The 22,506-nt window shown below is 41.8% G+C and overlaps 1 protein-coding gene across 10 annotated transcripts in view; it reads right to left on the bottom strand.

Moving 5' to 3' along the window:
* Positions 1-10,906, bottom strand: part of PUM1 (pumilio RNA binding family member 1) — a 71,364-nt gene extending 60,458 nt beyond the window's left edge. For all 10 annotated transcript variants that reach the window (XM_070950090.1, XM_070950094.1, XM_070950095.1 and 7 more), the window contains exons 1-2: positions 10,825-10,906; positions 2,737-3,110 (exon numbers count right to left, since the gene is read on the bottom strand). In XM_070950090.1, the coding sequence (XP_070806191.1) occupies positions 2,737-3,099 (363 nt within the window). In that variant the 5' untranslated portion in view covers positions 3,100-3,110; positions 10,825-10,906. The remainder of the gene's footprint in view (positions 1-2,736; positions 3,111-10,824) is intronic.
* Positions 10,907-22,506: the final 11,600 nt, after the last annotated feature.

Here is a 22,506-nt window from a genome sequence, read left to right as displayed (position 1 = left end):
ATACTCGTTTTTTAGTACTCATCATGCCTCAATTTACTCAATTTACATTGAGTAACAAGGTACCACTGTATTCTACAATTCAGGAGATAAGACACTTCAGTTATAACGGATTCCTACATTTAAAGCAACCAGATCATAATGTAGATGATTTTCCAATTAGATCCTCAAACCAGGAGTTTCATTCATAAGCACAGCCAAATACTATGAGAAATTAATATTTTTAAGTTATTAGAAAATCCTGAAAAAAGGCTAGTATGAAAGGCCTTGCATGATCTATAGCACTGATGGCCAACCTTTTTGTCATCGTGTGCTGAAAGTGCGCACGTGCCGACACCCATAATGCAATGTGTGTGCGACATCCCCCGTGCCCCTCACCCCCCTGCACATGCGTGCACGACCCTCCCACGCTCCCACCACCCCGCATATGCAGACGCAAACCCCCATGCCCCATTTTGGTCCTAGTAGGCCTCCCTGCAGCCTCCTGGGACCAAAAATGGGCTGCCGGGGGGGGGGGGGGGGGGGGGGCTACTAGGACTAAAACTCCCATGAATGCACATATGACCCCCCCCCCATGCATGTCTGCGTGTCTCCTGTATGTACCCTGCCCTCCAGCACATTCCGGAAATCAGCTGGCCAGCTGGAGGCATGTGAGTATGTGCGCATGCGCAGTGGAGCTGAGCTGGGCGATGACTCACGTGCCCACAGAGAGGGCTCTGCGTGCCAGCTGTGCAAGCATGCCATGGTTCGCCATCACGGATCTATAGGAAGAACCAGCCTAAGGACAGGAAAGTCCTCCCAAAGGAGGACAAGCAGAAAAGCAAACCATGCGTATTTTGTGACATATACTATTATCTAAACAGTATTGTGCCACATGCTAGATAATAGTTTTATTTCAGCTCATCAAAATTTTGGTTGAGGTCATGCATAAAGGTTTATCCTATTAAGAATCTTGCTAATTCCCAAGCTCTTAAAGAGACAGCAGATTATCTCGTGGCTTTTATCCTTTTTTAGAAAGTGTGTCAGGACTCTCCTCTTTCATCTGCCATTCTCAGCGGCTGCCATGTTAACTTTACCAATCATGTATGAATTTTAATGACGCTTCGGAAACAATTACTTCAGCATGTTAATTGTCACTGTCGTTCAATATGGAATACATTTTTTAAAAATGACATTGTTTCAAAGTAATGTGCTAATTGAAGTCTTCCATGAGAAGAGCCTCACATGGTAGGAATCTAAGCAGTACAGAAGCCTGAGAAGAAATTATCAAGTTAGCAGTTTGAAATCTGGATATGAAGAGTGAATTATATATACATGATTCCTGCTACAAAAAATACTGAGAAATCGACTACTACTATTTCATAGACATTCTAAAAATAATTGCACAATTCATTTTCGCAAGAAGACAGCAATGATTTATTATGCATATGCCCTTTATGTATAAGATTAAACCCAGAGAGTAAATTTCATCAAGAGAAAATGTATTTCTCAAAACATGGCTACACTTCACAGGTTCTTTTTTACTCTTTGTCAACTTTTAAAGGGAGTGACTGGTTCCTAGAAGGATAAAAATGTTAAGAATTGGACATTCAACTCTGATCCAAACTTCATATTCTTAGAGACTGAATCTGTTCAAGATCATTAGCTTAAGAAGGCTTTTTTTTAAAAAAAAAAAATGTTTAATGAGATTGGTTTCAAATGTTCACTTTTAAACAAGCTTAAGAATACCAACATGCTAAAAAAAAGGAACTAAAAGTTGTGAAAATCATTATCTTTAAATTAACATCAACACATAAAAAATAAAAACAGTCCCACCCTGTCTTCTAAATCCCCATTACTCCTCACAGCCTTCTATATATGAATACAATGTAGTGAATTGCTACACAGCATTCCAAGCACATAGAACAAAGGCATATAGCAGCAGCTATTTCCTGCCTACATTATAAATCACCACGACCACCCCTTCTTCCATTTGGCTCAAAAGAAAAGAGCTGGTGGAAACACACTCCCATTTCAATGGCTTTTGACAGATGATTCAGGGAATATAATTACTGTATCCATATAATTTAGTTTCTGAAGCAATATACAAAAAGCACATACAAAAAGAATGGCTTTGCTTGGGTGACCAAATTGCTGTTTTAAATTTAATTTGAAAGATAAATTTTTAAAATCCCCTGGTTATTGGATAAGTAATAAAATTCAGCTGACTTAAAAAATATTTACTAGCAGCGGGAGGAGGGCGGAGTGAAATGAATGTCCAAGGAATCTTTGGTTTTTAGTTATGCTTCCCCAGTCCCATTAGATATGGGACTGACGAGCAGCAAACTATAAACATTCCACCAATATAAAACATTAAGCCATTTTGCCAGTGATGCTTTTAAAGAACTTTCATAAACGTATCAAATAGATTAAACAATAGCAGCATATCTGAAAAGGAAAGAAAAGGATGAGGAAAAGAAGAAAGCATCGGACACACACACACACACAAACCCCAATTTTGATACAAAAAGCATATCAAACAAGCTTAAAACAATTGAATATTCTGATTTGAATCCAAAGGCATTTGGAATCTCGCGCTGCTGTACCCCAAGTAAAAGAATTTCAGTTTGGAAATGCAAGAAGCAAGAGAAGGAAACATGATCAATTAGATAAACAGAAATTTCATAACATTCACTGCATGCAGCTACCAAAAGGCCCGCTTAGCTCATTTGTTCAGTTCTGAAATATTTAACTTTTTACCTGATGTTCAGCATGAATGTTATCCCCAGTAGGCCACCGATGTTTGCTGTTATTATAGCTGCCTCCACCACTTCCGCCTCCCCCAAGCTGCTCACCATGCTGCCTCTGAAAGAAGTAATCCACCATTGCGTCGTCCTGGGAGCGACCTGCAACCCCTATGGATCCAGGAACAGGGCTGGAGTGGGTCCCTGCTGCAAGGGCTTGATTTGCAGCTGGCTGTGTCTGAGCCTGGGACCCTGTTCCAGATGTCAAAACAACAGGCATGTTGGGATTAGCTGTATCTTGACTGTGCTGTTTCAGGTGGGGGCTGAAAGAGTCCTGCCAGAGCACTGCTTTTCTCTTCAAAACACATGCAACGCTCATTCCACCAGTACCTGAGGGAAAACAAGTTCAAAACACTAATTAAATTGAGTCTCCCATTTCCAAAACTCACCGCTAAATACAGAATGGCCATATCAAAGAATCCTAAAATAAAGTCCCACCCGTATCATTATACTAGCTCAGCGATCCCCAAACTTTTGGGCACCAGAGACCAGTTCCGTGGAGAGAGGTTTTTCCACGGACCAGAGGCAGGGGTGGTAGTCACTTACCTTCACTACCAGTTCACAAATGTGAGCGCGGGCGTGTTTGATTTGCTCGCACGTGCCACCTCTGCGCATGCGCGGGGCCTTCCATGCATGCGCAGTGTGTCAAAAACGTGGATAAATGGGATGTGATTACATCCGGGCGGGTGAGTGGAGCCACCCACGGCCGCCGCTACCGGTTCGCTCGAACCGGATAGAACCAGCTGAATATCACCACTGACAGGAGGGGGCGTGGTTTTGTGTGCTGCCTGCATCCTATAGATGGGGTTCACTTGTTTGCGTGGCCCGGTTTCTGGCATAACACAGCCTGGTGCCAATCCGTTGACCGGGGGTTAGGGACCCCTGCACTAGCTTACTTTTTCACAAGGCATTCTTGAAAGTGTACCATAGCAAACATTACTGGATGAATGCTTGTATCCCCTAAATTCCTGGATGAGAAATAATTTTGGCTGCTTACACGTACACAGATTTATCTGAAACAAAAACAAGCTGACATCAGACCCACACACCATGCTAAGCCATGGTGCAACTTTGGCCATACAAATAAATTGGAATTTTTTAAAAAAATTCAGAACACACCTGGTTTCTTTTTACATGCGCATCAGACACTGTGATATAAAATGCCTGACTACTAAAACCACCCAGGGTTTGTAGCTGGCTTCTAAGAACCAGAATTTTTAAACTACATGTTTTATATAGAAAATAATGTAGCACCACATTATAAAATAATTTTGTTTAATTAAAAACAGGGAAAGGTTAAAGTGTTCCATGATATTCCTCCTACTGTTGTCCATGAGATAAAGAAGTGATTATACAAATTAAAAACTTGCTCCAATTTGGATATGCACCATTAACATTGGTGTGGCAAAGAAGTGTGTATTTTCAAGGCTAAGTCATGCCTGGACTTTCATGAGCAAATAGAGCAAATAAAGGAACACAATTATTAACTACATTTGAGGTTATTCACATTTCAATGTGATTTAAATAAGGTGTTAATATATTTATAGTCTTGTAATGAATTTCTCCCTTTTGTTACATTAGAAATTGCAGATTTATTTTTTTTAAAAGGGAGGGGTGTGTTGTCCATCAGAGGAAAGACTATTTGAAGAGGTTCAGGGGAAAAAAATCAGCACACACAAAGCTGAAATGTAAAAGGGATTCTTAGTTCCCCTGCATTTGGAAGCACCACGGATAAAGTATTCCCCTTACACACCCCTCACTACTACAGTGTGGTATCAGCAACTGCTTTTCATTTTAAGTAAGATATAGTTCCCAGTTTAGTTGGAATTCAAGAAAAATGTGATCATGGCTCATTTTCGCTAACCAAGAATTAAAGTGCAAATTTAAGGAAGAAAATATGGTTTCTTTAAAACTGGAAGTAAATCTTCCTCTTTGGATGCAAAAGAATAATAGAGAGCACATTCTAAGGATTCAAACACGTGTGAGGATAAAGAGATTGAACAACACAATATTCACAAGCAAAAGTGCTAAAGGTGTATTTGTATGAAACGGTCTTTACTCCTGTTTCCATACACTAATACTTTTCACACATCTATCATCTCAAAGAGGAAAAAAAAAGAGACAATTCGGTATGGCAGCTTAATCAACTTATATTTGGATACCAACATTACAAAGCTTCCAGTTTTGCTATTTATATAAATATAGTAACAACGATTTATTAACAAAGTATGGTCAAATGAAAGTATTTATGTAAATGAAATTATTTCAATCTGCATTCATTAAGTATAACTGATTTTTTAAATTAATTTTTAATTATTTTTTTTGTTATTTGGAGCTATAGCTCCAAAACCAAACAATGGATTTTTCAAGTATGAAAACATTCTCCAGTTTAGAGTTGCTGCTCATCCTACAGTGATGGCAAAGAAGTTGCATTATAATTGACAATTTTTTTAAATTAACAGATAAATGAAATACATATGTTGGCTTTCTACTCTTCAGACTAGCTTAAGCAGGAAAAATGTGTTTCAATGTAACAAAACAATGAAAAAGAAAAGTAACAAAGCCACGAGGCAGATACCGCAATCTCTAAATTTAGACACCCACTGAAATCAAAACTACTGTACTCTAATCAGTTTTTTTGAAGCATAGCCAGCCAAATTGTCCTTGGGAAGGAAAGCCACAAAGTAAGTACTTCTACTACAGGCCTACAACTGAAGTAGTAAAGAATGGGAGCGAGGGAGTTTCCTAAGCGGAGCAAAGAGGGAAAATTTGGAAAGCATATTGAGAAATTCCATTTCTTAAAATTATTTGGTATATGAATAACAGTAAATAAATCATGCAACCAGCATGTATGCCATTAATCAAATAAGAGCTGCACTTATTTTGTTCAGGTGAATTGTTCCTCTGAAACATAGTTGAACTTCAGGATATTCCACTGAGCTAAGGTGTGCATTATTACAACATGAAACTTTTCGTGGCCCAGGAGTCTGAGCATTTTCCAGAAGATGGCTCTGTGCTTGGTCTGACAAGCCACAGGAGAGCTGCAATCAACAGATTTCATGATTTCAATAAAATCTGGGGAAGCATCTTCACACCCCGTAAGATGCCACAATTCTTGCCACTGTATAGGGATATTACAATGGAATGACATACCTTTCTGATTTTCCAAAGCAGGGGTCTCCACCCTTGACAACTTTAAGTCTGGAGGACTTCAACTCCCAGAATTCCCCCGATAGTCATGCTGGTTAGGGAATTCTGGGAGTTGAAGTCCTCCAGGCTTAAAGTTGCCAAGGGTGGAGACCCCTGTTTTAAAGGACATGTCAATGAAATGCACTCTGAGAAACATAGGGAGATTCAGGCAATCAATAGTAGACACGGTGACTATATGAGACATTCAGAATCCATGGCAGGTTATCTTACACGCCAGTTCCTACTGAACAATATTGTGAGAAGTAACAGTAACAGAGTTGGAAGGGACCTTGGAGGTCATCTAGTCCAACCCCCCCCCCCGGCTTATGGAGACCTATACTAGGGATTCGAACCACCGACCTTTCTGATCGACAAGCTCAGCGTCTTAGCCACTGAGCCACCTAAGGAGCCACAGTGAGAGAACCACTCATTACCTTTCCACTCGGTTAAGTTTCCTAAATCCATCAAGTTGAATGAAATGGTCTTTGGTCTGATTCATCAGAATTATTCTTTTCTTATATAAGAGGGGAAATCCTACAGTTCCATATCACTAGCAGGATTATCAAAAATTGTCATCCCTCGCCAATAACCGATTGGCCCATTCGACATGCCATTCACTGGAGCAATAAGAAAAAGTAAAGTAAGCAGTTGCATAGAATTTCTAGAGCTTTCAGGAGGGATTTGATCCTTAGTTTGTTTCCATTGATATCCTCAGAGAGTTAGCAGGATCTAGAGCACCTTTGGATAAAAAGGGAAAAAAGAACTAATGTAAAAGGAAAATTGTTACTGGGTTGTTGTTTTTTTGCAAGGCTAAATTGGGGTATAAGCTGTTATGCATCAGTTGTTTCTCTGCTGTATTTAGTGATAACAAGCTATTTGTTATTTGTCTTAATCTTTGTTATAAATTTAAATGCTATGAATGGCTTTGTCAACCTTTTAGATCAAAAGTGAGTGCTGTACATGGGCCTGGGAAGCTTATCTTGCAATTCTTTTTAAAAAAATAATTTAAGAGGTTTTGAGATAATTTAAAAAAAAAATTAAGTCAATATATTTTGCACTGCACTGCATTCGAGATTTTTGTGTTGCATTAATGCTCCTTGTCAATCCACCTGTCTCAAGATATAAAGGCAAATCCATATGACAAAAGACCATCTTACTACAAGAATAGTAGCAGCAACAATGAGGTCGATTGGTGGAAAATATTATCAATTCTTTCAGTGAGAGACTGCATATATTGAAAATGTTAAGGGTAAAAGTGTTATTTTTCTATATTCAAAATTCAAAGAAAAGCCTATGGCATTGTAACAGTTCTTAACTACTGATATAAAATACTTTCATCATCCAGGCCCAAATCAATAAATAGTGCTTGAGGAAAATAATAATACTGGTGCGTATGTTTCTGTACATCTTCCCCTGTAAGTCCATTTCTTGTATGGATGTTTGCGTAGTATCTGTTCTATTCATGACCATGGAAAAGAAAGTGTCCCATGCAATGTCACTACTGCATTGTTGCTTGCAAAATTGTTAAGAAAACTAACTGTATTGTGTCTTCCGGAGAACTCAAGAATACCATGCAATGGTTAGAATGTTAGTTAGAAACACTGGAGCTTAGATCAGCTCAGAACCTCAGAAGATCTAGGGCAGTGGTCCCCAACCTTTTTATCGCCGCGGCCCGCTGAGCGCGCGCAGGGGTGGGGCCGCGGCCCGCTGAGCGTGCGCAGGGGTGGGGCCACGGCCCAGGAGCCTTTGCGCAGGCCCATTGCGCACGGCCCAGGAGCCTTTGCGCAGGCCCATTGCGCACGGCCCAGGAGCCTGAGCCTTTGCGCAGGCCCATTGCGCACGGCCCAGGAGCCTTTGCGCTGAAGCGTTCCTGTCCCCCGGCCGCTGCGCGGCCCGGTGCCAGGTACTTCACGGCCCGGCACCGGTCCGCGGACCGGGGGTTGGGGACCACTGATCTAGGGTGAGACATTTGCCTTTAGTCAACACCTATCTATCACACAGGACCACAACTAAGATGACAACAAAAGACTCTGTAGGCTGCAGGAGCTATATGGAAAAAGGGTAGGCTAAACTATGATGAAGGAGTTAGTCACTTTCTCCTCAGAATCTTAGCAAGCATCAGTACTACCAACAGTCATTCAGCAATAGATTTTTATCTGCCATCCGCAAGGCATCCCAAAATGAGTAAGACTGACAAGTTTTGAAAGGCAAATGGGGAACAGTATCATAGGAAAATTAAGTGTAAAATTTTTGTATCACCGCATGGAAACAGGTGACACTGAGCCTGATCATTCAGGCAATTGAGAAGTGAACCCCATATCACATTGGGGGGGGGGAGTTGTTCATTTAGCCCATTTCTTTACCCCCCCCTCGTTTACAAGAAGACATTATAATACACCTTGTATTTACTTTGTATTACAGAATTATCAAGATGCTTAATGGAATTAAATGTCCTGGAAAATTCTAGAACCTACCTAGATAAGATTCACCTGTCATGGTGTACATTTGACTAGAATGTCAAGAATGCTGTTGCCTAGAAATCAGAGGAATGGTTTAAACCCTATAGTTCAACAAAAATGCAAAACTTTCCTCAAACAGGCATTCTAAAACTGACAGATTACAATTCCCATCTACCCTAAATTAGCTTGTTAAGAACTGAAGACAAAAAGCCCATCTAGGGTTTATCAACTATCCCTTATCAAAAGTCCATTGCCACTAGGAGAAAATAGCACACTAAACTTCTACTACTTTCATTTTTCACGCAACAAAAATATTTACGTTAAAGTCCTGGTGTACAATTTGAAACACATTGTTTTAAGAATATTACAACTCAGTATGTTCAGGTCTCATGATCACCACTGCCTTTTTAATTTCCCTACTTTGAGCCCCTAAATTGTTTTTGGTTTTGATTCAGTTTCTGGTGAGATTTATTTCTAGTTACCATAGAGTTTGGTACTTTTCAATAAAAAGTTATGCCTGCTACAAATTACCCAGTGTTAAGATGGAACGGAAATTAAAACATGATCACAAAAACCTATGGTGTATTAATATTTTGCTGAACAAACCAAATCTGTCTGGATTCACACAAGCCAAATCTAAATAAATCACTTTGCAGCTGAGCACAATGTGAAGCTACACATAGCGTATATACAAGCACACATATGTATGTGCACTCATCTGTATGTGTATATATGTGAACAGTTTGAAATAAACTCAAAAATCAGTTTGGTAAAGAAGAAAACTGCCTAAATAGAACATTTAAATGTAAAACTATACTTTGAAAGTCCCATGCAAGAAAATATTTTTTAAATACCTCTAGTCTAAATACCTGTAATTTAAACTTATCTTATTAAGCCATCAAAACTCTTTAGTGCAAAACCTGAAATCAGCAGTTTCCCCTCAAACTGCCTTCAAATTATACAACCTAAAAACATTGGATGAGAACCCAAAATAGTGGACTGACATAGGACATAATTCCCCACACACAAACATGGGGAGTAATACAGTGGCCAATCACTATCAGTAAACATGTACAGAATCAGGCTACATTGTTAAAATTGTTGCCGAAATGCAATCTAAACAACTGAAAACTAACAAATCACACAAGTGTGTCCTGTTCAAACAAACATTTGATAAGTACAACAGGACTGACTCCTGGATATGTACTGACTGCACGGTAAAATACTGCTATGCCACAAATTCACACACTATAACAATAGGCCACCGGGTTCTCTCTTCCATAACTGCTTTGTTTCCAAACTGTTTGGCCAAAACTAACTTGAAGCTGGAACAGCCGAAGGCCTAAGAGAAGAGAAGAAAACAGCCTCCTGTTGCTGGCTTCCTTACGGACCAAAACATAAATTTAAAAAAAAGTTATGTAAGCGAAGCCAAGAAAGAAAAACCTTTATTTCCCCCCCCCCACCTCCTCTTCAATTAGGGGGGAAAAAAATAATAAACTCAAGAGCACTTTTTTTTTTATTTGCCTTGTTAATCCTAAACATTACTTAAGTCAAAAAGCAATCCCAATTATACATCCCTACCAAAGCGGCACAGCTTTGAATGCAGGGCAACAAAAAGGGTTGAATTCTTAAAAGAGACCACTCCATCCAGCCCAAAGCTTCATTGATGACACCCAATACCACCACCCCCAAAAAAACAGATAAAACTTTACCCTAAGAGCTTGGGCAGAAGTCACGTACTCCATTTCCTGCATATACGTGTTAATTAGGCATCACCTACCCGCCTTTCCCATCCTAGTTATTTTCCCTTGTCTTACTTTCCTCTTCCCCCCCACCCCACCCCACCCCACGCCCCACAACCCCACTTTCCTTTCAAAACCACGATGGAGTTGGATGAAGCCAGGGAAAGCTCCCCCCCCCCCACTCCCACTCGAGAAATCACCAAGCTGCCTTCCTGGCTGTTTGGAAAGAAGTATCTAAAAGGCCAACCAAGCGCTCCTCCTCCCTTCTCCCAAAGAAAAGCGCCGGGGAAGGAAAGCGGGGGGGGGGAGGAAAAATAAAATAAAGCCAAGCCGCAGTTGGGGGAGCCTAGGGAACCCCCCCCCTTTTTTTTTTCTTTTTTTAGGGTCGTTTGAACGGCCTCCCCTTGTCCCCCAAAAGAAGCGGCTCGCCTTTCTTCTCCCCTTCCTGGAACAACAATAGAGGCCTTGCTCGGACTCGAAAACATGTACCAGGAACAAGCGCGAGGAAGAGCCTCGGCAAGAATTGCCCGCCCAGGGCCGCCTTTCGGAGGGCCCTCGCCGCCTCGGCCGAAGCCCTAGCCCCAATACGGTTCCACCCTCGGGCCTCCTGGGGTCCGGAGTCCCGTTCTAACCCACTTCGGTCCGGATACTCACGGGCGGAACGGTAGGATGAAGACGGATCTCAACGGCCCCCCCCTCCCCCCGGCCTCTAGCTCTGGCTGCCGCTCCCCCTGCCTTTCACTTCAACAACATGGCGGCGCACTGGGGACTCGGGGAGGCGCGCTGCATTCTGGGAAGTTGAGGCTGGAGCGCGAGAGAAGCTCGGGCGCCGCGGAGTTTCACCCACGGCGTGGCGGCGGGATCCGGGGAAGCCAAGAAAGAAAGGGAGGGGAAAGGAAAAGAAGGGAAAGGAAAGGAAAGGAAAGGGGAGGGCCTTTCGGGCAGGGTTTGTTCCCACCCAAGAGAGAAGTTGCATTGGATCTCCGTGCATTCTTCACAGGGGCAATAAAATGCCCATTGGGCACTTGCCAAGAGGGTTGGTTTGGGGGGCGGTGGGCTGAGTGAATGACCCATTGGAGTTAATAGACGCGGGTTAACAAGAACGCTGCATTCACAAATGCAGTGATCCAGCGCAGGAGAGAGGGGGAGGGAAAAAAGCTGATTCCCCTATTGTAGACAATACGTTGCAATCACCTGGCCTGGCTAGGTGGCTCAGTGGCTAAGACACTGAGCTTGTCGATCAGAAAGGTCGGCAGTTCGGCGGGTCAAATCCCTAGTACAGGTCTCCTGAGTGAGCAGTGGGTTGGACTAGATGACCTCCAAGGTCCCTTCCAACTCTGTTACTTTACTGTTACTGGTGCCTGCGCTGCAAACTAAACCCGCCTGCCGTCGGTGGTCCGAGTGAGTTGCGGGAATCCCCAGGGGCCAAATGAAAAGGAAAGGAGACGGAGTGGGGCAGCTTGGCTCGACAGGCAGAAACCCGAGAGGGTAAACTCTCTCTCTCTGCCCGCAAGATTGCCCGCAAGATACGGGCAAGGCTTGGAAGCTTTGATGACCATAATTGCACTTGGGGAAAAGAAAAAAAAAAAGTTTCACTCGGTGTTTTTTCAAACTTGGCAACTTTTAAAGGTGTGCGCACTTCCAACTCACAGAATTCCCCAGTTAGCATCCTGGTTTAAAGTCCAAATAGTAGGGTAGATCAAGTAGGGTGGGTGCATTCAGGTCCTCCTAGCAAGACCGTGGAGTGATTCACGAGTGGGGTCCTGTTCTTCCAGTCAGTTGTGAGCTTTATATACATACCCTTTTTCCCCAAAAACAAGACATCCCCTGATGATAAGCCCAGTCGGGCTTTTGAACGCATGTGTTAAAATAAGCCTCCTTCCCCCGAAAATAAGCCCTCCCTGAAAATATTTAAACACATGTGCAGCCGGTCCCCACATTTCCTCTGGTTAGGGTTAGGGAGACAGCTGGAAATCAGGTAAGATGTCAAGAGGAGCCTTGCATCTTGCTCCACGACCCCAAAGTAATAAGACCTCCCCAAAAATAAGGCCAAGTGGGTTCAAAAAAAATATAAGACAGGGTCTTATTTTTGGGGAAACATGGTATATAGTTTTGTATTTGGAACCTGCACAGTATCGTGAAAGAATTAGGCAGCTTTGATATTCGATGACATAAATACAGTATCCCTAACAAGTTGGCTACCACTACATGATACATCTAAAAATTAAACTAATGTTAGTCTTTTGTCCAAACCCAGCTGCTTGGCTTCTAGCAGGTTATAATAAACCTAGTTAAAGGTGTCATGTGACCCGAGCCATACCAGTGGAAAACACTATTTTATTAACGAAAACTGCTCCAACTTCTCTCCTTGCCTATAAACACCCCACCAACACAATTGTTCTTTCACCCACAGAAGGCCATTCCATATTCTTGGCAGCAGAGGAAATCCGCTCAACCCAATTTCGCTCCCTCACCAGTTGAGACATGTTTCAGAATAGCAAGCACAAGATGGCACCATTCTCACAAGATGGAGTTGAACATGGTGGGAAAATGCCCAGTTTCTCCTGAGGCCTCAAGGGTGCAGAGTTGCTACTCTTACTCGGTAAACCAGTGTGATCTTATTCAATTTCCTCCAACTTTATGCCAGTTTCCTGCTTTGCAAATATGGACTTGACATCCATACGCATCTTGTCAATCACTTTTTTTTAATGAGAAATATTTGCTAAATGCCCATCCAAATCAAGCTTCCAGATCCTCCTCCTGCAAACATTCTTACCTGAAAGATAGGACGGTGCTCACTTGATTTACCTTAAGAATCACAGATTAAAACTAAGGGTGAATACAGGTAACAAATAGTAACCTGTGCTTTCTACAGAAACCTTTCCTACAGAAACGGAACACAGTAGCACTTTCCAATGAATATTAGACAATATTAGCAAGGGAGAATTTTTTTTTTTTAAATTTGATTTATATGCTGCCCTTCTCCGGAGACTCAGGGCAGCTTACAATGCGTTAAGCAATAGCCTTCATACTTTGGTATATTTATACAAAGTCAGCTTATTGCCCCCACAAACTGGGTCCTCATTTAACCTACCTTAGAAAGGATGGAAGGCTGAGTCAACCTTGAGCCTGGTAAGATTCGAACCTGCAGTAATTGCAGGCAGCTGTGTTAATAACAGGGTGCTTTAAACCACTGTACTACCAAGAATTGTGACTAGGTCTTTTCAAAGCAAAGCTCAAACTCCCCAGATATATAACAGTATTTCCAAAAACTATGCTTTTAAAAGAACTGCAGACCCAATACATCTACATAATCCAGATTGAAGTAAATTTATTACAGATAAGGACTGGGATATAAACCAGCCTTGTTGTGTGAACTTATATTGTGGTTTGTCAACTGTGTTTGTTTTTGTTTAGTCCAGTGTTTCTCAACCTTGCTAACTTGAAGATGGGTGGACTTCAACTCCCAGAATCCCCCAGCCAGCAGCGCTGGCTGGGGGATTCTGGGAGTTGAAGTCCACCCATCTTCAAGCTACCAAGGTTGAGAAACACTGGTTTAGTGTATTCAGTGGACGGATCTTATTGTGCTTTATTCCATGCGTTACTAGGCTAACATGCTGTGTGAACAGGCATCTCTATCCAATATACAAGATTCGGCTTCCAGTGCCACAATACGCATCTGTAACTTTAAAAAAAAGAAAGAAAGAAAGTAGGCGGTGCGGAGTTACACAAAGAAAAGTCCCTCTGGAAACCTCTTCGTTATAAATACAGATGATCGACTTTGTGGACTCCATGTCCCGCCTTGCATTGCTTTTCCAGGATATGAAAGGTGCACCCATTCCATTGCCCCTGTGCATTCTGGGACTCGTAGTTCCTGCAAGTATACGTTGTCGTTAAAGGAACCGTTCCTTTGAAATCCGGCAACGAGGAACAATGCAGGAAGAGGAAATCACCAGGTTGAAAGGAAAAAGGAAGGATTTAATTTAAAAAAAAGGCCACTCTTAATAAGGTTTCTGGATTCTTTACCGCTCTGGCAATTTTATTATTAGCCCTTGATATTTATAGAGTATCAGCCCAGCAACAGAAATATATACCCATTGTAACTCTGCAGATTTTTGGAACATCGTAATTCTATGGCTCGACAGCAAATCGAAGTTACGAAGTTTGTTTTAAATGAAAGCATGGAATCAATTATATTTTATTTGAAATAAAGAGCTATCAATAAAATAAGAAATAAGTAGAAATAAAGAAATAAAAGAATTTGTTACTTAGGATCTAGAAAACACTGACAGAATATGTATGATTTAATTTTTTAAGTAGCGTGTTTGGACATGGAAAACGACATACATACCACAGCCCATTGGCTGTAGGTTTGTTTGTTTTTTTTAAATTTGATTTATATGCCGCCCTTCTCCGGAGACTCAGGGCGGCTTACAATGCGCTAAGCAATAGCCTTATCCTTTTGTATATTTATACAAAGTCAGCTTATTGCCCCCACAACTGGGTCCTCAATTTACCTACCTTAGAAAGGATGGAAGGCTGAGTCAACCTTGAGCCTGGCGAGATTCGAACCTGCAGTAATTGCAGGCAGCTGTTCTTAATAACAGGGTGCTTTAGACCACTGTACTACCAAGGCTCTCTTTTTATTGTCCAGAGTGTTGAGTATAAAAGATTATCTTTTGATTTCAGACTTTGGACATATTCTCATGATGTACAAAGCCACAAATGCCTTGTGTGTTGTTCTGAGGCCAGAGAACTGGATTAATGGTAAGAATAGTGTGCAGGCACTGCTGCTTTCATTTTACATAGGTTTACAAACCTAACCTAAGCCACTTTGGGGCTTTATAGAGAAAGGTTCCTCAAATTTTATTTATTTATTTATTTATTCAGTGTATATAGCCACCCATTTCATTTCCGTGACCCTGGGCGGCTTATGATGAAAACATATCATAATTCCAAGGACTTATCCAAACATATCCAAGGACCCAAAACATAAAGCAACCGTACAAACAATGTAAAATGTTTAAAAACAATTTAAAGCCATATAATATAGACACCAGGAAAGCACAGTCATTCAAGAACACCTGTCATTTCAGGGGCTCATACTGCTCTCTAATCCCCGGGTGAGATGGCAAAGCCAGATCTTCACGCCCTTCCGGAAAGCCATCAAGGTTGGGGTCAGCCTGATCTCATGGTCAGCAGCTGCCATGTAAATCCCATCAAGCCAGTTTACCTTAATGTTTCAGACTCTGCCCTCCGCAAATCAAACCCTTGACTTCTCAAGAGCTTACCTCTGCTGTTTCTACTTCCAACTCCATTAAAGGCAATTTGAAAATAAGAGATTTTGTTAGCCGATGATGAAGTTGCAAAGCCAATAATAAGAAGCAGTGGGGAAATCCAAATTTTTTTTACTACTGGTTCTGTGGGCGTGGCTTGGTGGGTGTGGCAGGGGAAGGATACTGCAAAATCTCCATTCCCACTCCACTCCAAAGAAGGATGCTACAAAATCCCCATTCCATCCCCAGTCCTGGGGGAAGGATATTGCAAAATCTCCATTCCCACCCCACTCTGGGGCCAGCCAGAGGTGGCGTTTGCCGGTTCTCCAAACTACTCAAAATTTCTGCTACCGGTTCTCCAGAACCTGTCAGAACCTGCTGGATTTCACCCCTGGTAAGAAGTAAAAAAAAAATATTGTCCAGCTCCCAGTATAACATCTTCTACTACTACTACAAATTACTTATTCCATTGACTGGTGCTAATGGTTGATAACAAGTTGCTGCTAGCGTTTTAGGTATCAACCAAGTATCTTCTTAAAATATATGATGTTCTGAGTAGCGTAGTTTTTTGCAGTTTCGCTGGTGTTATTGCAGGAAGCTGCAATTTCTTGATGTGTTTTGTAAAATTCTTGGACATGGTACCAAGTGGCCAGATGACAATGGGTATCTCTGTTACATGTTTCATCCATAGCTGTGTAGTTTCAATGGCCAAGTCGTGATATTTCATGATTTTTATTTATATTATTATTATTATTATTACTATTATTATTATTATTATTATTATTAATTATTATTACCGTGTTTCCCCAAAATTATATTTTTTGAACCCCGAAATAAGTGCTTGGCCTTATTTTTGAGGAGGTCTTATTATTTTGGGACACGTGGAGCAAGACGGGGCTCCTCTTGACATCTTACCTGATTTCCAGGTCTGTCTCCCTAACTAGAGGAAATGGTGGGTACCGGCTGTGCATAGGTTTAAATATTTTTGGGGAGGTCTTATTTTCTGGGGGGGGCTTATTTTAGCGCATGCACACAAAAGCCCAATTGGGCTTATTATCCGGGGAGGTCTTATTTTTGGAGAAACAGGGTATTATTATTATTACTATTTATTTTATTTTATTTCAAATTATTATTATTATTATTATTATTATTATTATTATTATTATTATTATTATTATTATCCTTTGATGAAAGAAACATACTGAGCTCCAGCATATCTTCTAGAGATCAGTATGGCTCTCGGCTACCAAAAAGTTATTCCTCCCTAATTTATGGTATGAATTAAACTGTTTGTATGATATAAAGAAAACTATTATGGTTTATTCCAGATACCATAATTTAGCCCATTGTGTGGCCCCAGTTTATCAGCTAATCAGCACAATGACACAATTCATCAGTTAATTAAGAATTTTCCTCATATGCCTTACGAAGGAAGGTTTCCAGCTATCACAGAGGAAGCACTTCCACTTGCTTCTGAGTAGACAAAGAGAAGATTACATAGCTAAAGTCGAAAGGCTGCCTACATCTACCTCTTTCACCTTTCCTTCTCCGTTAAATTCCCATATAGGGATCTTCTCATATTAGACTGTTTAGAAAAAGGGGGAAATAGGTGCAGAAAGCTACATTTTGCCATTGTTATATTGTGATTTCTATGTCAAAATTAGCTTGCACACTCTAAGCACTTAAAACGGGACGAGTTTTTCAACCCTGTACAATATTAAATATTTGTGGTTGGGTGCCATGTTGGGCAAGTGGAGAAACTTGCAAATTGGTCTACCCAGATGCAAAGATTGAATAGGATAAAGCATCTTGTTCCTCAAAGATTGAGTAGGGTAAGCACCTTGAGTAAGATCAGCATCTTGTTCCTCAAAGGTTGTGTAAGATAAAGCATCAAGAAAGAGGATGCCTTTATTTTTCAGTCCACCATATAATCGTACATTACCTTTTTCAATGCTTAGGAAGTTTTCAATGCTGGGAATTGAAGTCCCCACATCTTAAAAGCTGACAAGTTTGAGAAACTGCACTCAGCACTGTTCAATCAAGGAGGCACCCTGTACCCTGTGAAGACTTATTCCAACAGAATACTTCTGCAAGAATATTGCACCAGAGATATTTAAGGCAGGGGTCAGCAACCTGTGGCTCTGGAGCCACATGTAGCTCTTTTCACCCCTCTGCTGTGGCTCCCTGTCACTCAAAATATGCGTCACAACCGCCAATGTGCGACACCCGCCAGCACACAATTTATTGAGTTTTTCAACCCCCGATAGGCCAACCATGGATAAATCCAAGAAAAGAAAAGTTTCAGAAGAGAACAAAACGTTTAATTCAACTACATATGCTAGTTTTGGGCTGCTCAAGAAATAGTCAGGCACGGGAAGGGTTTTGTGGCTCCTGGTGTTTTCTTTTCTGTGGGAAACTGGTCCAAATGGCTCTTTTGAGTGTTCAAGGTTGCAGACCCCTGATTTAAAGAAACAGGAAGAATCTGACAAAACATTGACGTTCTATTCGTTTGAGAAATTTCAAGCAGCTTTTCAACAATCCACAGGAAATCTGGCAGACAGCCATCCCTATAGGTAATAAGGTACATTTTATTTTATATACAGGTAGTCCTCGATTTACAACAGTTCGTTTAGTGACCGTTCAAAGTTACAACATCACTGAAAAAAGTGACTTACGACCATTTTTCACACTTATGACCATTGCAGCATCCCCATGGTCAGGCGATCAAAATTCAGATGCCTAGCAACTGGTTCGTATTTATGACAGTTGCAAATGTTCTGGGGTGATGGGGATCAGCTTTTGCGACCGTGTAACAAGCAAAGTCAATGGGCAAACCAGACTCACCTAATCACCGTGTTACTAACTTAAGACTTGCAGTGATTCACTTAACAACTGGGGCAAGAAAGGTTGTAAAATGGGGCAAATGTCTCACTTAATGACAGAAACTTTGGGCTCAATTGTGGTTGTAAGTGGAGGACTACCTGTACATCCCACCTTTCCACCAACAGAGCATATAGAGCTCCCCCTTCCCCCCACTTTTCCCCCCATGAAAGCCCTGCTGAGTAGATGAGAGACAGTAATAGGTCCACGTTATCCAGGAGGATCCAAGATTAAGGCTGGACTTCATGTTTAGAAGACACTGAAAAGCAGGTGCAGAGGGCAGTTCAGCATAATGTTTTGCTTATGCAGTCTGGCACATCAGCGAGAGTCAGGGACACCGTTTCAGAGAAAGCTTTTAAGAAGGTTAGAGTAGGGATGGGGAATTTCTGACCATGCTGATGCCAAAAATGCCCCCTACTATTTTTTCCCTATGGCCACGCTAATGGCTTCCATGGTAGTTTAGAAATAGCAGGGCCTCCGGAAAATGGCATTCCTTATCGTTGGTACAGAAACAGCAGAAAGACTTAGTACACCATCTTTTAATCTATTCACAGTAGTGGCCAAAATTGTGGAAACCCAACATCTTCTTAAAAACTTCCAGTGTTGGAGCATTCGCAACTTCTGAAGGCAAATTGTTCCACTGATTAACTGTTCTAACAGTCAGGAAATCTCTTAGTTCTAATTTGCTTCTCTCCTTGATTAGTTTCCACCCATTGCTTCTTGTTCTACCCTCAGGGACTTTGGAGAATAGCTTGACTCCCTCTTCTTTGGGGCAGCCCCTGAGATGTTGGAATACTGCTATCATGTCTCCCCTAGTCCTTCTTTTCATTAAACTGGACATACCCAGTTCCTGCAACTGTTCTTCATATGTTTTAGCCTCCAGTCCCCTAATCATCCTTGTTGCTCTTCTCTGCACTCTTTCTAAAGTCTCAACATCTTTTTAACATCATGGCGACCAAAACTGAATGCAATATTCCAAGTGTGGCCTTTTACAACCGTGTTGCTCACTTAACTGCGGCAAGAAAAGTCGTACAATGGGGCAAAACTCATTTAAAACTATCGCTCAGCAACGGAAATTTTGGGTTCAATTGTGGCCATAAGTTTAGGACATACCTGCATTAGGGTTGCCAACGTAGGCCTTGTGGAAGAGTCGGAATGAAGCAAGGCCACAAGTTTCTTCATTTCCACTTTCGGAAGGGAAAGGCTGGGGAATTCTGGGAGTTAAAAGCCCACGTTGAAAAATACTGATTTAAAATCAGTGCTTTTAAATTTAAAATTAAAAAGGATAATAGTTCTATAAGGGAGAGGGGATAAAAATGGAAGACTGGTTTCCAAGGACGTACTTGGCTTTTGCTAGTGAAGTTAGAAACAAGTGGGACCCATCCTGTGATCGCCATGGTATGAATATGCAATCGCAGATTACAACAGGGTCTCTCAACCTAGGTACCGTATTTCTCGGAGTATAAGACGCACCTTTTTCCCCCCTAAAAGAGGCTGAAAATTTGGGTGCATTATATACTCTGAATGTAGTTTTTTCCGGAAGCTTTTTTTCAGCCCTAACGAGGCGCTAACGAGGCACTAGCAAGCCCTCCACTCTCCACTGTGCTTTAACAATGCGCTAGCAAGTGAAGCAATCGACTGTCAGCTGTTCTTTAAAAGCTTTTTTTCAGCCCTAACTAGGCGATAGCCGAGTGAAGCAATCTCCCCATGCTTTGCCTGCTTTTCTCATTGCTGCTTCCTCTCAGCTGTGTCTTAGAAGCTGTTTTTTTATCCCCAAGCAGGGGATAAAAAACCAGCAAACTAATGTCCTGAAGCTGACCAGACGAAGGACGCTAGCCAGATGAATACCTGTTAGGCAGATTTTTTTTCCCCTATTTTCCTTCCCAAAAACTAAGCTGTGTCTTATACTCCAGTGTGTCTTATACTCCAAAAAATATGGTAATTTGAAGATGTATGGACTTCAACTTCCAGATGTCCTCAGCCAGCATGCTGGCTGGGAAATTCTGGGAGTTGAAGTCCATACATCCCGAAGTTATCAAGGTTGAGAAACACTGGATTAGAATCTGCAGTGTAGAGTAGCCATGGGTTCCTAGGCCATCCACCACACATCTAAAAGATGCTCATCCCCATTAAAATATTATTTTTTGACACAGAAAGTGTCAAAATTTCATGTATCCATACATTCTGCAAGACTTCATGTGGAAATCATAAGATTTCCAGTGCTTCTTTGCAAAGATCTCAGGACATCTTGCGAAATGTTATGGGAGCTCTTCTGGCAGAGCCTGAAGACTAAACAAGGTTGCCTGCTTGTCATCACTGATCTCATGACCCTTCAACCACAGGAGGCTTACACAGGTGTGTAGGAAAGACTTGAAGCCCCTTTACAAAAGAAATCCCAAAGAGATACACAAAAACGGTTTGTACACCGATCTTCACCCATCATACCTCCCCTTCCTAAGAACACCGTTTTCCATCTCTAGAATCAAGAAGTTATCATCTCACGCTTTTAGTGGAAGAGAGGTGGTGTCCTCTGAAGAAAAATAAACCATGCATGCCCAAATAGACCTCCATTTGGCGGGCTCCATTTTATTTCTGACTACGGATATGTTTAACTGGTGTTCTTTAACTGATGTTTTGATTACCGTATTTTACAGAGTATAAGACGCTCCGGACTATAAGATGCACCTACCTTTTTTGGGGAGGAAAACAAGAAAAAAAAATCTGCTTCTGCCTCCCAGCAATTTTACTCCTTGCAGCAAACAGCCCGTTTCAGTTTCCGCTTCAGCACAGTCTGATTAGCACAAGCAGCTGATTGTCAGTTGGATCAGCCTCCCGACCATCAGCTGTTTCAGGCTGCAGGGATTGCCATAGCCTATTGCCGTCTCCGTGCGCCCCATTTTCGGCCTCCGCATCCCATTTTCAGCCTCCGCATGCCCCGTTTTCGGCCTCTGTGCACCCCATTTTCCGCCTGTTGCGGGCAGGGATTGGAATAGGCAATAGGCAGTGGCAATCCCTGAAGCCTGAAACAGCTGATGATAGGGAGGCGGATCCAACTGACAATCAGCTGCTTGTGCTAATCAGACTGTGCTACAGCTGAAACTGAAATGGGCTGTTTGCTGCAAGGAGGCAAATTGCTGGGAGGCAGAGTCCAAAGGATGGGGGCCAGCGGGTGGGCTTGGCTACGTTCGGTGTGTAAGACGCACCCAAATTTTCACCCTCTTTTAAGGGGAGAGGGAAGTACGTCTTATACTCCGAAAAATATGGTAGGTTTTTCAGGGGTTCCTCTCAGAGCCTACATTATATCAGCCCCCCTACTTTTTTCCTCACTTTTGTCTGCCTTTTCTCTCCCTTTCTCTTAACCTGAAAGCTGAGTTGGAAGAAAAAATTCTGGCTGTACATCAGAAATGGAATGCTTCTGAAGTCGATTTGGAGGCAACCATGCGATCTCTAGTTTCAAAGACGAAGCAGCTTAAGAAATATTCACTAAAGGATGGAGCACGTTACAGATTTCAGACCCTAGTCAACTTTCCTTTCCATTACCCACCTTTTATTTCATGTTCCATTCATTTTATTCCTTTACTCCTTTTCGTTATTGCAAAATATTGCAACCTACAGATTAACGCACTCAAAGTCATTTGCTCAGACAAGAAGCGTCCCAGAATTATTATTATTTTTTTTAGAAAAACCAACCAACAAAAGAAAGATCTGACCCCCCCACCCAAAAAAAAGAAAAAAAGAAAAAAGGATCTCGCTTAGAAAAGGATTCTCCTCATCTTGGGAGATAAAGAATTTAGATCCCAGGTTTGGAGGATTGGCCAGTGTGAACCAGTGACAGTACACAGCTTGACCAGTAGGTGGAGTCCTGAGCTTGTTTTGGCTCCGAGGTCTTTTTTTAAGCAGAAACTTTTAGATCTGGAGAAACAGTGCTGGTCAAAGTTTCCCCAATGGGTTCATGATTCTTGCTTAGCTACCAAACGAAAGGCATTAACGGATGAGAAGGACAAGATGGAGTCACCGGCGTAGTTGTCCCTCCGGGAACACCAAATCTCCAGCAGAACTGACAACGGCCTTGAAAATGCTTTGCCCTACTCCATTTATCTTGGTGGCTTGGCTTGGCGTTGTTATTGTTATTTGTAAACGTCCCCAAAGGCTTGTTCACTGTAGGTAGGCAAGGAAGCAA

This window comes from Pituophis catenifer, unplaced genomic scaffold (genome assembly GCF_029215685.1).
Source record: "Pituophis catenifer annectens isolate HBS135680 unplaced genomic scaffold, rPitCat1.0.hap2 SCAF_9, whole genome shotgun sequence".
Classification (NCBI taxonomy): Eukaryota; Metazoa; Chordata; class Lepidosauria; order Squamata; family Colubridae; genus Pituophis; species Pituophis catenifer.
This window is presented reverse-complemented; position numbering and strand designations above follow the sequence as displayed.